Raw genomic sequence first — 15786 nt, 5'->3', positions numbered from 1 at the left:
AGTAGAACAATCCCTGTTAATCAGATCCTTTGGAAACTTTAGAAATAAATGCATATACTCAGAAGGAACCCTGGTGCACAGAGGTTGACAGCACTCAACTGCTAAAATGAAATGTCAGTGGTTGAAACCCACCAGCAGCCCTAGACAAGAAAGATCTAGCAGTCTGCTTCTGTAAGATGACAGCCTCAGATACCCTCCAGGCAGTTCAGTTCTATTCTATCCTATAGAGTTGCTATGTGTTAAACTGACTTGATGGCCGTAGACTTTTTTGGCTTACTGGTGTGCTAAGCCTAAAGTCAGTGGTTCAAAAACATCAGTCGCTCCTTCGAAACCCTATACAGGGTCACTGTGAGTCTGAGCTGATTCAATGACACACAACAATATCAAGGAGTATGTTGAATAAGTGGAGACTTTTAATACAGTTAAGTTAGAGTTAGTAGCAAATGATGGTTCTTTACTTGGACTAACTGTATATTTTCCAATTAATCTGTTGCTAAATGCCATCAAGTTGGTTCTAACTTATAACAGCCCTACATAGGGTTTCTGAAGTGTGGCTGTTGAATTTGAACTACTGACCTTACAGTATCAATCCAGTGCTTATTCTACAGTACCATATCAGGACCCCCTCACCCCCAATTAGCCTAGGAGAGATCGTAGTGGTTACGAATCGGGCTGCGAACCTTAAGGTCAGCGATCCAAAACTACCAGCCGTTCCGCGGGAGAAAGATGAGGCTTTCTACTCCCGTAAGGATTTACACCCTCGGAAACCCTGTACAGGGTCGCTATGGGTCGGAACCGACTCGACGGCACTTAACAACAACAACAACAACAATGAGCACTAGAGAGTCCTGGTATGATACTGTGGGTTAATGTGCTTGGCTGTAAAGTTGGTTTGATCCACAAGGTCAGTGGTTCAAGCTCACCAGCCACTCCTTGGAAACCCTATACAGGGTCACTATGGGTCAGAATGGACCCAATAGGACTTAACAACAACAATGATCACTGGAAGGCAGTTGAAACCTCAGAAACCCTACATAGAGTTGCCATGAGTCAGAAAAAACTCAACAGCACTCAACAGCAATAACAATCAGCACTGGAATGCTAACCACAAGATCAGCAAGACTTGTGCTCTGCAAGAGAAAGATGAGTTTCTGTTTCCGTAAAGATTTGTTGTTGTTAGCTGCCTTTGAGTCAGTTCTTACTCGTAGATGCACAACAAAATGAAACACTGCCCATTCCTGCACTATCCTCATATTCATGGCAACACTTGAATCTATTGCTGCTGCCGCTGTGCCATTCCATCTTGTTGGGGGTCTTCCTCTTTTTACTGATCCTCAACTTTATTAAGCATGATGCTCTTCTTCAGGAACAGGTCTCCCTGATAAAATGTCTAAAGTATGAGAGGCAAATATTGCCATCCTTGCTTCTAAGGAGTATTCTGTCTGGACTTTTTCTAACACAGATTTGTTTGTTCTTTTGGAAGTCCATGGTACTTTTGATATTCTCCACCAACACCATTACGCAAATGCATCAATTCTTCTACGGTCTTCCTTATTCATTGTCCAACTTTCACACGCACATGAGCCTATTGAAAATACAACAGTTTAGGTCAGGCTAATCTTAGTCCTCAAACTGACATCTTTGCTCTTGAGCACTTTAAACAGATCTTGTGCAGCAGATTTGCCTTATGCAATACATCCTTTGATTTATTAACTGCTACTTCCATGAGTGTTGATAGTGGGTCCAAGCAAAATGAAGTCTTTGACAACTTCAATCTCTTCTCCATTTATCTTGACAATATTCTGGTGCTATTCATAATATTTTAGTATTCAGTATTCTGGTGCTGTCTGACAGTGTTCCACTGCTATTCATAAGAGTTTCAGTGGCTAAATATTCAGAAGTAGTGTGCCTCTCCTTCTTCTGAATTTGTCTTAATCTGGAAGCTCAGTTGAAACCTGTCCACCTGCTGGTATTTAAAATACCAGAGGCATAACTTCTAGCATCACAGCAACACACAAGCCACCATAGTACCACAAACTGACAAATGAGTAGTGGCATAGAGATTTACAGGACCACTGAGTTGAAACCCTATACAGGACCACTGAGTTGAAATCGACTTGATGGCACTCAACAACAATATTAAATACTTGTTAGCTGCCATCAAGTCCATTCCATTTCATAGTGACACTATGTACAAGATAATGAAACACTGTTGATTCTGCCCCATCCTCACATTGTTGTTGTGTTTGAGCCCATCTCTGCAGCCACTGTGCCAATCCATCTGATTGAGGAGTCTTCTTCTTTTTCACTGACCAAATGTCCTTTGATCATCTACCAAATGTCCTTCTCCAGGAACTTCCTCTTAGCATGTCTAAAGTACTTGAAACTAAATCTCTTGTTTCTGAGGAGCATTCTAGCTGTACTTCTTCCAAGACAGATTTGTTCAATTTTCTGACAGTCCATGGTATAGTCAGTATTCTTTGCAAACACCGTAATTCAAATGCACCAATTCTTTTTTTGATTCCTAGTGTAGTGCTGTGGTCTAATGCACTGGACTGCAAAGTCAGTTTGAACCACAAGTCGGCAGTTCAAGCTCCTCAGAAACTCTATACAGGGTTGTTATGGGTCGGAACCAACTCGATGGCACTTAACAACAACAACAATTTTCTTCATCATCCTTATTAATAGTCCAGGTTTTCAAAGCCTATGATGTGATTGAAAATACTATTACTTAGGTCAGGCACACCTTAGTAATCAAAGTGACATTTTTACTTTTTAACATCTTAAAAAGATTTTTTGCAGCAGATTTTCCCAATGCAATCTGTTGTTTGATTTCTTAACTTCTTTTATGGGTACTGATTGTAGATTTAAGTAAAATGAAATACTTGAAATTTCAATATTTCCCCTTTGTTTATTGTGATGATGTATATTAGACCAGTTATGCAGATTTTTGTTTCTTTTAAGTTGAAATATAATCCATGTTGAAGGCTGTAGTCTTTGATCATCAGTAAGTCGTTCAAGTCCTCTTCACTTTCAGCAGGCAACATGGTGTTATCTGCACATCTCAGGTTGTTAATGAGTCTTTCTCTAATCTTGATGTTGTATTCTTTATCATATAGTCCAGCTTCTTGGATTATCTACTCAGCATATAGATTTCATCATTATGCGAAAGGATACAACCCTGACACGTACTTTCCTGATTTAAAACCATGAATATCCCCCTTTTATAGTCAATTGGCTGATTCTTGGTATATTGTTGTTGTCGTTGTGAAGTGTCGTTGAGTCAGTTCTGACCCATAGCGACCCTGTATAGGGTTTCCAAGGCGCAGCTGGTGAGCTTGAAGTGCCGACCTTGCAGTTTGAACGGCTTTGCAGTCTGGCGCGTTAACCCACAGCGCCATACCAGGACTCCAATCATTAAAAAATACTATTAAGTATTTCTTCGTCTATATTAAATACTTAGGAGATTATAAAAAAAAAAAAAACCCCACAAAAGACTATTATTGATCTAAGAAACTCCTACTTAATTTTTAAAAGCTTCCTTAAAGATATGGACATAATTGATATCTGGAATGTGCCCATTTTAAAAAAAACCTTTAATAGTTATCAAGAAACCCAAAGTCCAAATAGTATAGTCTATTTGCCACTTTTTTAATATATGTGATCTTTGATTATATCTCCCTAGTGATCCTTAATCCTAGCCCCCCAGTGGAGAACATATCAGTAAACTGGCTTTATCTAAATGAGTTAGGCTCCCATTAGGGACTGCATGGCTAATTAGGTACATGATAAGGTGTTCATTATCCTAAAGTTAACTAATCATTAAAACAAGGTACCACAGAGCTAAATGCACATGACATTGTGATGTGTGATAAATCTGTGCCTAAGGCAAATTGTAACTCCATTAGTTTGGTGAAATGATGCAAGCATATTATTTTAAGAAATAACATAAAACCTCCAACCCTCTAAAATGACCAATTTCTTCCCACCATTGCTTTTAATACAGTTAATGGATGATTATATAATAAAGCCCTCCAGATTGCTCTTTTTATCAATGAAATAATAGTTCTTTGTTAAATAAACAGTTGTGAAACTGCAAAAATATTGACTCAGAAATAGCATTTCAGTTGACTAAAGTTTATATCAATAAGGAATTTGAGTCTTTCTCTCAGGTATTCTTTTACCAATTTAATGAAGTTAGAGGTACTAGTGAGCCGACAACTGATGTATCATGACTCTGACAAACTTATTTTTAAACAATAATAATAATAAAAAAAAAAAATTTCTTAAGTCTATTTTTGCCTCCTTAAAAGAGCATACAATAAATGCAGGTGCAGATTTTGTTTGTAAAGTGATAAAAAAAATATTTGGGGTTCAGTTATATAGCTAACAAAATTTCTAAAGATACCTGAGGCAGTAAGGAAATGTTATTATCATCTTCTTTATTATAGAAATGAACACAAGTAAAGACTTTTGAAAGGCTCCTATTGACTCTAAATATGTTTTTTAAATGAAAAAATATTTATATTATGTAGTTGAAATTAAACTTATATTTTCATATTTAGGGTAACCAAGTGTGCCAGTTTGCTCAGAACTGGGGTTTCCTAGGATATAAGAGCATCAGTGCAAACCAAAATTATTGGTCACTCTACATGGACTTCAGGCCATTGGAACAATAATCACTGTGAGGTAGGGAGAGTAGGTGTTAATATTGTTAATTTAGAGCTAAAGAAACTGAAGGTCCAGAGCATATTTTATTTTTAAAAAACTCAAGAGTTTTTAATGTTTAACCACTTCACCACCAGGGCTCCTTATGGAAATAGCAAACTGAGGATAATGAATGACTTTGGGGAGGGCATTTTCAGTATAGGGTTAGATTTGGATTAGTTTGTAACATGAGTGTGAAGTGGCATTGGGCATAGAAAATCCAATCAAGTTCAGGATGACAGCTGGAGGAGAACATGAAATTGAATTTTGAAGGATGATTAGACTGATGTTGAAATAAACAGAACTAGTATAGACAAGACATATGAAAGACCGGGGGATGTTGAGAGCACAAGGTCACTAGGTGGGAAAGGTAGAGCTTCAGCATGTAGGTGGAGAAAGTGGCCCTAGAGAGAAGAGACACTTCTTCCGTTAAAACTGGAAAGAAGAAAGTTTAGATGCACATTGATATATAGGTTTTGTGGTAGGAAGCTTCTGTTTGGTTATTTCAGATTTCATTCTGAGGTAGTAGTTTAGAGCATTTGTTTTGATTGAAGTCATGGGAGAAAAGTAGCTCTTCTCAACCAAAGTGTCCAGAGAGACTTTAAAGCCCAAATGTCCTAAGGCACTCATTACATATAAGAAATGAAGTCTTCAATATATCTAGAATTGTACTAGCTAAGTCACATCCTGGGGAGTCTTAAGATAATGTTGTTGTTGTTAAGTGCCATCAAGTTGGTTCCAACTTAATAGCAACCCTATATAGGGTTTCTGAGGAGTAGCTGGTTTGTTTGAATGCTCACCTTGTGGTTTGAAGTCCAGTGCTTATCTGACAGCACCATAACAGGAGTCCACTCAAATTCCTTTCTATAGGGCTTGGTTCTTTTTATTGTCTTTGTGGATGATTAGAAAAGTCGGTAAGTATTGTTGGTGTTGTTAAGTGACGTTGAGTCAATTCCTACCCATAGCGGTCCTGCATAGGGTTTCCGAGGAGCTGCTGGTGAGTTTGAACTGCCAGTCTTGTAGTTAGCAGCTTCACAGCACCATACCAGGGGACCAGGGTGGGTATGAGTTGAAACCAACTCTACGGCACTTAACAACAACAGATATATTAACATTAGTCTCCTCATCCTTCAAAATTAAATTTCAAGTTCTCCTTCAGCTATCACCTTCAACTTGTCTAAATTTTCTACAGAAATATAGCAAATAAACAAACAAAAAATCTAATTCTAGTACTTTGTCCTGTGTGATCAAAGAAAGCTTTTCTGTTGTTGTTTCTTTCCTATGTATTATCTATTGTGGTACCAAATATTGTTTTAACTGGCTACAGGAAGTTGCCATCATTTCTTAGAGATTAAGTTTCTTGTTTTATACATTTCAACCAGGAAGTTTCCCTGATAGCCTGAGTTTCCTTCTCCTTAACATCAATCCTCCATGGCCAGTTTAACAACTTTGTACCAAGATAAATAACAAATCCCCCCTCTCCTTGGTATATGCTTTTCAAATATTTGTAGACTGTTATCATACTCTCCTTTAGACCTCACTTAGCCAAGCCATGCAGCTTAACTCCTTTAATCTTTTCTCATAAATCAGGCCCTCTTGCCTTCTAATCATATTTGTTTCTTTTCTATAGGTTCATTCATGTTTTCTTTTAGAAATAAGATTCTTAATAGTTCACCCAAGAATACCCAAGTCATTTCATCAGTTGAGAGAGAAAGAGAAAGAAAAAAATAGAAAAATGTCTTAGCTAGCCTTTGATTTGGTACTTTCTCTTGTATATTTAAAGTAGCAAACATATTATTAGAATTTAAATGATGATATTTTACTTTTTTCCCACTGTATCATCCCCTCTTTTCTTTTTCTTTTATTAAACATTATGGCAATCATATCATTATTTGATTTATAAATTTTAAATACTAAAATCTTATAGGTTATGTGGTATAAATAATTTCTCCCAGTTGCTGGCATGGCTCTACACTTTGTATCTTTTGGTGAAGATGAAGTTTTGCTTTATGTTTAGTGCTGTTTGCAGCTTCTTTTAAAATATCTTTGTGTGTTCTAAAATCATAGACATTATCTTGTATATTTGTATAAATTTTAAAAAGCTGCTCGTAGCATTTAACTTCTTATTTCATCCATAATTGAATTTTGAGTGTGATATATGGTAGGGAGCCATTTTTATCTCTGATAATCTGACATGCTAATTCATATATGAATACCCTTTGCTGGGCTATTTCATGCCAGCATTCTTTTGGTCTATGCCTGTGCCAATATCACTGTTCTGTATATTCAAGCTTTTCAATGTTCTCTTTTTTTCTTTCCTTTTTTTGGCAAATATCTGGTAGCCTATTATTACTATTTTTATTACAATATTTTATTGTGTTATTGGTGGAAGTTTACACAGCAAACTAAGTCCATATTTAACAATTTCTATACATTGTGAATTATGAGCTGGGCTGATAACCTCGAGGTGAACAGTTCAAATCTACCAGTCGCTCCATGGGAGAAAGATGAGGTTTTCTGCCCATAAAGATTTACAGCCTAGGAAGCCCTATACAGGGTCTCTATGACAGAACCAACTCTAAGGCACACCACCACCACCACCACCACCACCTCCATATAGACATGGTGTCTTACTTATTGTGTGGCTCTGAAGGATAAGCACTGGACTGCTAACCACAAGTTCAGCTGTTCAAACCCACTAGCTGCCCCTTGGAAACCCTACGCAGGGTAATTATGAGTCAGAACCGACTTGACACCACTGAACAACAATAACACAAACATCTTGTTAAGTGACCTTGGTTACTTTTTCACAATGTGACCATTTTCATTTCCATTCTGGTTGCTCTAGTCCATTAATCTAGTTTCCGTGTCCCCTACCCCTTCCCTTTTCATCTCTGCTTTAAGGTAAATGTTGACTGTGTGGTCTCATATAGGAGCTTTATTAAAGGAGCACAGGTCTCAGAGGTGACATTGTTTATTTTATGAACTAATCTGTTACTTATCTGAAAGGTGACCTCCGGATGTCGCTGTAGTGCAAGGTTAAAAGGATTAGTTCTCTCTGGTCAATCTTGAGGGTTCCGCTAGTCTCTACCAGTCCAGTAAATCTGTTGTTATTTTTTAAGAATTTGAGTTTTCTACATTTTTCTCTCATTCTATCAAGGACCATCTGTGGTATTTCTAGTCATGATTGTTGTTGTTAAGTACTGTCAAGTCAGTTCCAACTCACAGCGATCCAATATAGGATTTCCGAGGAGCAACTAGTGAGTTTGAAATGCCAACTGTGGGCTTCAAACCCACCTTGCAGTACTACCAGCCAGCATCTAGTTCTTCTGTTTCTAAACTAGGGTTAGTGTAGGGGTTTGGTTCTGTAAATTCTTCTTTAAATTGTTGGGTTCTTTCTCCTTTTTTTTTCTCTCTAGGCTAGTAAAGACTAATAGTTGTATCTTAGTGGCAACTCACAATGAAAGGTTTGTAATATTCTTGATATCTGATCATGCAAATTTTACTGTCAGATTATTTTTATCAGGAATGTTTTATCTATTCTTGATCCTTTACATTTTCACATAAGTTTTGAAATTACAGAAAACCCTGTTGGGATTTTGGTTGGAATTCATGAAGAAATAGATTAATTTGTGTTAAACTGCTATTTTCACGAAACTGGATGTTTTTATTTATAACTTCTTGAATACCTTCTAATAAAGTTGAATAATGTTTATAAACATTTTTTGTTATGCTTAGTTGTCTTGTTGTTGTTGTTGTTGTTGTTAAGTGTGTTCAAGTGGATTCTGACCCCTAGTAACCCTGTATAGGGGTTCCAAGAAGTGGCTACTGAGCTTGAACAGCTGACCTTGTGGTTCTAACCAACTTTGCTGTCCAGCACATTAACTCATAGCACCACACCAGGACTCTACACTTAGTCTTAGGCATCTTTTAATATTTGGTGCTATTTGCAAAGTATGTTTTTAAAGTGCATGTTCTTTTTGTTTGTTACTTCATATTGGAAATGCAGTTGACTTTTAAATTGAGCTTGTATCCAGAAACTTTACTAAAGCATTGTTTTGTTAATTATAAAAGTTGCTGTGCATTTTAGTTTTTAATGTAGTAATGTTAATTTGATTTCTTCCTCATCAATTCTTAATTTTTCTTTTCACTTTCTTGTCTTACTGATTGATATGGCTAGGAACTTTAGCACAGTGTTGAATAAAAGCGTAGAAAGCTAACAATTTTATCTTGTTTATGATTTTTAAGAGAATGTGCATGGCATTTTGTCATTTAGTATGAGATATTCTAGTTTTTTTATTGCTATTCTTATTCAGGTTATTAAGAAAGTTTGCCTCTATTTCTGTTGTACCAAAGTGTGTGTATATGTGTCTAGTAAGCAGTGTTTGAATTTTAATAAATACCTTTTTTGCATCAATTGGAATGGTTATATAATACATGACTTTCTCCATTTTTCTGTTAATGTGGTAGATTTAAACTCAATTTAACTGTGATCATTCTTACACACTAATGAATTTGATTTGTAAGTATTTTGCTTGGTATTGTTAGAAATGTGGCTATAAGTGAGACTTAGCTATAATTTTTCTTTCTGTGTCTGTACTTGTATGGTTTTGGCAATAAATCTTATCAAATGAATTGTGAAACATTCATCCTGTTTTTATTTTCTGAAAGACATCGCATAAGTTTGAAGTTATCTGTTTACTGAATGTTTGATCAAATTCACCTGTTAAATCTTCTGGAATTTTTTTTTCCTTATTATTTATGGAAAGATTTTAGATTACACATTATGTTTCTTTAATGACAAATGAGACTACAAAAGCTTTGAGTAAAGAATGAAATTGTGAATATGATAAAGAGAGTAAAGTCTTCCTACCAGTGACCAAAATCCATTCTTTCCCATTGTTTTCCTATATTTATTTGTAGAGTTTTTATGCTTGTGTGTTTGTGTCTGCCATATTGTAAATCTCTTCCAATTAGTCATATTGAAGAGCGTACTATTTGCAATTTAAATTTAATACATTATGCATTATCATTTTTTATTGTTGTTGGATTCTATTTCTCCATCTCTCTTTCCCCATCTTACTAAATTACACCTTAAGATGAAATTTACACCCAGGAGAATGGTATAAGAAAATGAAAAACGTTTCTAAAATTAGACTTTAGGTGCATTCTGTAATGCTAGTGTCATATTTCTCTATACTGTTTTCTTCTTTTAAGATTAAATTCACTCTTTTATTGCAATTGATGTATTTTAAAGTTTATTGACAATATCATTCTTTGATAGAGCACTGATTATGAGTATTCATAAAAGGCAAACCCAAAGCTTTGAAAATCTTTGAAGCACACCTTGAATTATTTAAAAAATATAAATTGGAGTAGGTTTGGATCAGCTGAGCTTTTATATCAGTTTTATGAAACTTAATTATTTGTGTAGTTGTTTATTAGTATTAAAAAAAATAATTTAGTCAGAACAATCCATTTTCTATCCATATGCAAAATCTAATCTTAAAGAAAATGGGTCTTTACATTTTAAATATAAAACTTGTTTCAACACTAATATGGAATCAGTCAGTGGAAATCTGTGTTGAACAGTGATTTCTTACCCGTTTCCATTTACCACCTAAGTCTCCAAGGTGCTACAAAGTCCTGGAATCAAACAGAGTGGGGATCCACCTAAATCATAAGAAATGTTTTGTCCAGTAAACCTCTTCAATATGACAGCAACAAACACATGAACATCAAAACTCTACAAACAAACATAGGAAAGCAATGGCAAAGAGTAGATTTTGATCACTGCTATGAAGACTTTACTTTCTTTATCATATTCACACTTCATCCTTTACTCAAAGTTTTTATTATAATCAGTTTGTTAAAATTGTGTTTGTGGAGTGGGAGCCATCAATTATGTTCAAAGAGACCAATTTGCTGAAAATCCAATTCTGAGATAGATATGTATTCCCTTTTTCTGTGTGTCTTGTAGGTGTGCAAGCACTCCTTCGGTTGCCATGGAGTTGATTCTGTCACATAGGCAGCCTATAGGATAGAGTAGAATCACCCTGTAGGGTTTCCAAGGCTGAAAATATTTATGGAGCAGACTACCAGAGCTTTCTCCCACAGAGCAGCTAGTGGTCTTGAACTGACTTTCAGTTAACAGTTGAGTACTTAATCACTGTGCCATCTGGGCTACTATAAGCACTACAGCATTGTATATTATTAGTTATTTTCTTTAATTTTCTAATAGCTGCTAGAGACGTGCCTTCCTCAAAGGAATAGAAAAGAAAGAAGAAGGTTGAGTGGAAAACAGAATTAATTTGTGAATCAGAATGTTGTTGTTGTTGTTAAGTGCCGTCGAGTTGGTTCCGACCCATAGTGACCCTGTACAGGGTTTCCAAGGGTGTAAATCTTTACGGGAGTAGAAAGCCTCATCTTTCTCCCGCGGAGCAGCTGGTAGTTTCGAACCACTGATCTTAAGGTTCGCAGCCCGATTTGTAACCACTACGCTACCAGAGCTCCTGTATATCCTGAATCAGAATACTTATGTAGAAATCACTATTTAACCACTAATTAACTGTTGAGTAAGTTCTGACTTATAGTGGACTCAAGCTTGGCAACAGTAGTGAGGTTGGACTGGGATCAGGCAGTGTTTCGTTTTGCTGTGCATGGGGTCGCTATGACTCAGTCCCGACTTGATAGCACCTAAAAACAGCAACAATATAGGGTTTCCTAGGAGTGGCGTGGTGGGTTTGAATTCACTGACTTTGTGATTAATAGTCCAGTGCTTATCTTACAGCTTGTCAACAACAACTTGTTGTTGTTGTTAAGTGCTGTCGAGCCGGTTCCGACTCATAGCGACCCAGTGTATGCTTTCTGAGGAGTGGCTGGTGAGTTTGAACCCCCTACCTTGTGGTTCAAACTGACCTAGCAGTCAAGTGCTTATCCTATAGTGCCACCTCAGGGCTTTATTAGTGTCATACTAGGACTAATTATGTGTAATTACGTGTAAGAATGGATAAGTTACTTAACTCTAGACATCTTATTTACTTAATCCATAAATGAGGTGATTGAATTTGGTATTTTCTGAATTATCTTCTAGTTAAAGTAATTTAAGTAGTTCTCAAGGTTTTTCTGAAACATAAGCCATTAACAGTATGAACTTAAATTTCTGATAACTGTGAAATCTAGAAAACATTAAAAACTAAAATCCAAAGATATATGAAAGTATTCTGACTGTAAATCCGTTTATGGTTTGTAAACATTAATTCTGCTCCAAGGTCCAGTTTATTTATTTATATGATATAAAGGTTTACTTGAATCTGCTGATTTTTCATGGTTTGTGGGATGAAGAAGAATGAAATTTTTTTCATTTCTGTTTCATTAGAATTGTGTATGCAGTCGACAGTGACTTATTTCTTTTCTATTTCTCTTAAGGGTGGCTTCACTCGGAAATACTCACTTAGCTCAAAAACTGGAACTCTTCTTCCAGAATTCCCGAGTGCACAACACCTTGTGTACCAAGGATGCATTTCTAAAGACAAGGTATCAGTGAAAGACACTTCTCTATTGATTTTTCTGCTCTGCTGGTTCCATATCTCAGTTTGCTGGGAATATCATAGCACTCGCAGGAAGCAGCCAGAAATCTGCATAATCAAACATAATTGACTGATTTATATGAGGGATGAACATTTACTAACATTGATTAAATTCTTTCAATTAATTATTTACTATCTTCCTGATAGTACATAATCAGAAGGTGATAAAATAAATCTCAGCATAATGTCTTCCAGGTAGGGAAGGGATTGTAATCATTGAGATGGAACAAAGTGAATGTAAAGCTGACTATCTTGTCTGTAATTCTTCACTCGATTAACAATAAAAAGCTTTAAAAAATCAATCTCAAGAATAAAGGATTTTTATAAAATTAAAACTCTTTTATATTGAGGAAAGCAATAATAGGTTGCATCATCCACGTGCATTTCCTTCCATTGTAAACTTTATACGCTGAATTAGCTCTACTTTGTTTCCGTCAGTCATCATCAAGCACCTCTCTAAGACAGACTCTTGTGTCCAGTACGGGGAAAGATACCCAAACGAAAGCAAGGATTATACTGGTGTTACTGTGAAGACCCATCGAGTCAGTTCTGACTCATAGAGACTCTGTCTAGGGTTTCTGAATAGATTTGAACTGCTAACCTTGTGGTTCAAACCAACCTTGTGGTCCACTGCTTATCCTACAGCGCCACACCAGGACTCTGTGACTATACTAGATGGTTACAAAGGTTCAATGCTAAAACTTTTTGCTTTCTACACTTGAATTGTTTTAAAAGAACAATCAGAGAAACATTTCCAAGTAATTCCGTTTATAAACAATTCTGAATATAATTTTTGATGTTATTGTAATAAAGACTAAAGTTGTTGTTGTGTGCCTTCAAGTCGGTTCTGACTCACAGAGATCCATTTTAGGGTTTTAAGAGTGGCAGGTAGGTTTGAACCGCCTAACTTGTTTTAGCACTCCAGTGTTTATTGTACACCAGGGCTCAAAGTCTATAGTTAACCACTAGTTGCTCTGTTTCTGCACCTTTAAGGTGGTTTGAGTGGGGGGGGGGGGGATGCCTACTTACTGACTAATAACAAGGTTCAGTATTAAATCAGAACATAGCTAATTATACAGCTTTCTTTCAACTAAAGTTCACATTTCATTAGCATTTAAGGAAAACAGTTTTCAAAGTTAGTTCACATTTTTGAGGTACAAAGTTAGATATTTGTAATATCTGTATTACTTTGAGAATGGGCACATTGATCAGAAGATCTACTGGCAGGGAAGTAGAGATGAACAATAACTTACAGGGTTCCTCCGAAGACAAACATACTCTCCAGGTAAGAAAAAGTTGTTATAGATTTTCTGTGCCGTCAAATCAGTTCTGATTCATTGTGGCCCTGTATAGGGTTTCTGAGGAGCAGCTGATGAGTTTGAACCACCAACCTTGACCTTGTGGTTCAAACCTACCTGCAGTTCAGTGCATTATCTTACAGTGCCACACCAGGCCTCCAAGAATAAGTTGCTGTTGTTATTAAGTGCCATCAAGTCAGTTCCGACTCATAGTGACACTGTATAGGGTTTGTGAGGATCGACTGGTGAGCTTGAACTGCTGACCTTGCAGTTCAAACTGACCTTGCAGCCCATTGTATTAACCCACACCACCACACCAGGACTCCTCGAGTAAGTTTGTTGTTGTTATTAAGTACCATCGAGTCAATTCTGACCCACAGTGACCCTGTATAGAGTTTCTGAGGAACAGCTGGTAAGTTTGAATGGCCGACCTTGCAGTTCAAATGGCTTTACAGTCTAGTGCATTAACCCACAATGCCACACCAGGACTCCCAAGAGTAAGTAGACTATTGAAAATAATTCTCAGACACTGATTCCAAGCAAGTTTTCTGAAATATTTCTACTTCCTAACGTTCTCCTCTCCCATCACATGTCTCATGTTTATCAAAGATTTTCTTTATCTTATAGACATACTGAATAATATTCTGACTTCAGATTAGACAAACTGCCAGTAAATATGAATGTGTGGTAGTTTGTGGAGAATTTGTGTAAATCAGAGGAACCTCAGGGAACACAGACTTTTGGAAGAGGGTATTGCTAGTTCATCTTTGTGGGGAGGATTGCTTACATACAAACATATGAAGATGCTACTGTACAAATATCCCCGCAAAAATAGGAAAGAGAGGACGAGAGAGGACAGCAAAGAAAGAAAAAAAGAGATCGGAAACATGTTCTTCTTATTCTTCATTTCAGTTTCTCTGCTCACCTCCAAGGAAGTTCTTACCTATCACAGTGTAAAACACTGGCCTGTAGATAATTTCACTCTGATTTGTTGTTGTTAAAGTCCATCAAGTTGATTCTGACCCATAGCAACCCCGTATAGGGTTTCCAAGGAATAGCTGGTGAGCTTGAACTGCCGATCTTGCAGGTCAAACAGCTTTACAGTCGGGCACATTAACCCACAGCGCCACACCAGGACTCCCTTCATGCTGGTATTAAGGTGCTTATAAACTCTTGGTTTCTAATTCCCTTTTGCCACCATCCTTTTTTGTCCCTTGAGGACAGCTGTGCCCTGTGTTTCACCTTCTTGATGAGTAGCCAGTTTCCCCAGATAACTTGCCTGGGTCCCAGAAAGAGGAGTGGGCTGATGCTAGCCAGTTGAGCACCGACTATATCAAGGCAGAAAGGATAGAGATTGCTTTATGGAAGATGGTAACTCCAGTGTGGGATGTTAGCTGAAGTTGAGGGGCCTGCTGTCTGCCTCATCATCATGGTGTCGCCAAGGCAGTTGTTACCCTTACTACATGCTCACTGATTTTCATAAAGCTAAGTCTTGCCTGTGTTCTTGAGTAAACTTTTTGTTAAAGTATATAAAATACTGCAGTTAAAACTTATTGTTCTAAGACTATGTTGTTGTTGGTATTGTGCCGTGGAGTCATTCCGACTCATAGCGACCCTGGACAGGGTTTCTGAGGCTGTAAATCTTTATGGGAGCAGAAAACCTCATCTTTCTCCCACAGAACAGCTGGTAGTTTTGAACTGCTGATCCTGAGGTTAGCAGCCTGATTTGTAACCATTCATATTAAATTAAGGAAGTACCGGTAGTATTGGTGTACTTCTATAGGATTGTACTGGACTGCTAAATGCAAAGTCAGCAGTTTGAATCCACCAACTGTTCTGCAGGAGAAAGATGAGGCTTTCTATGCCTTTAAGGATTTATAGCCTCGGAAACACTATAGAGAGTTACTATGAGTCAGAACCGATTTGACAGCACTTAACAACAACAACCAATGGTAAGATCACACATTTTTGATGATCTGAGTATAAAGAAATAAATCCTGATATAAAAAAAGAGAAATGCTTGTGATGATAAAAGTTTATTTGTATTTTAGTACGTTTCAGGGCTCAAAGGGTTATTTTAAGTTTTATTGTGAATTATGTGTCAGTTTACATGGGAGAACATTAGTTTTACATTCATCTTATCGTATATTATTTCATTGCCATGGTTACAATCCCCTCCATGCATCACCAAT

The 15786-nt window shown here is 36.8% G+C and overlaps 1 protein-coding gene across 1 annotated transcript in view; it reads left to right on the top strand.

Moving 5' to 3' along the window:
• RFX6 (regulatory factor X, 6) overlaps nt 1–15786 on the top strand; it is an 85468-nt gene that overhangs the window by 29300 nt on the left and 40382 nt on the right. The window contains exon 7 of the mRNA XM_006839899.1: nt 12136–12243. Within this exon, the coding sequence (XP_006839962.1) occupies nt 12136–12243 (108 nt within the window). The remainder of the gene's footprint in view (nt 1–12135; nt 12244–15786) is intronic.

This window comes from Chrysochloris asiatica, unplaced genomic scaffold (assembly GCF_000296735.1).
Source record: "Chrysochloris asiatica unplaced genomic scaffold, ChrAsi1.0 scaffold00027, whole genome shotgun sequence".
NCBI classification, from domain to species: domain Eukaryota; kingdom Metazoa; phylum Chordata; class Mammalia; order Afrosoricida; family Chrysochloridae; genus Chrysochloris; species Chrysochloris asiatica.
This window is presented reverse-complemented; position numbering and strand designations above follow the sequence as displayed.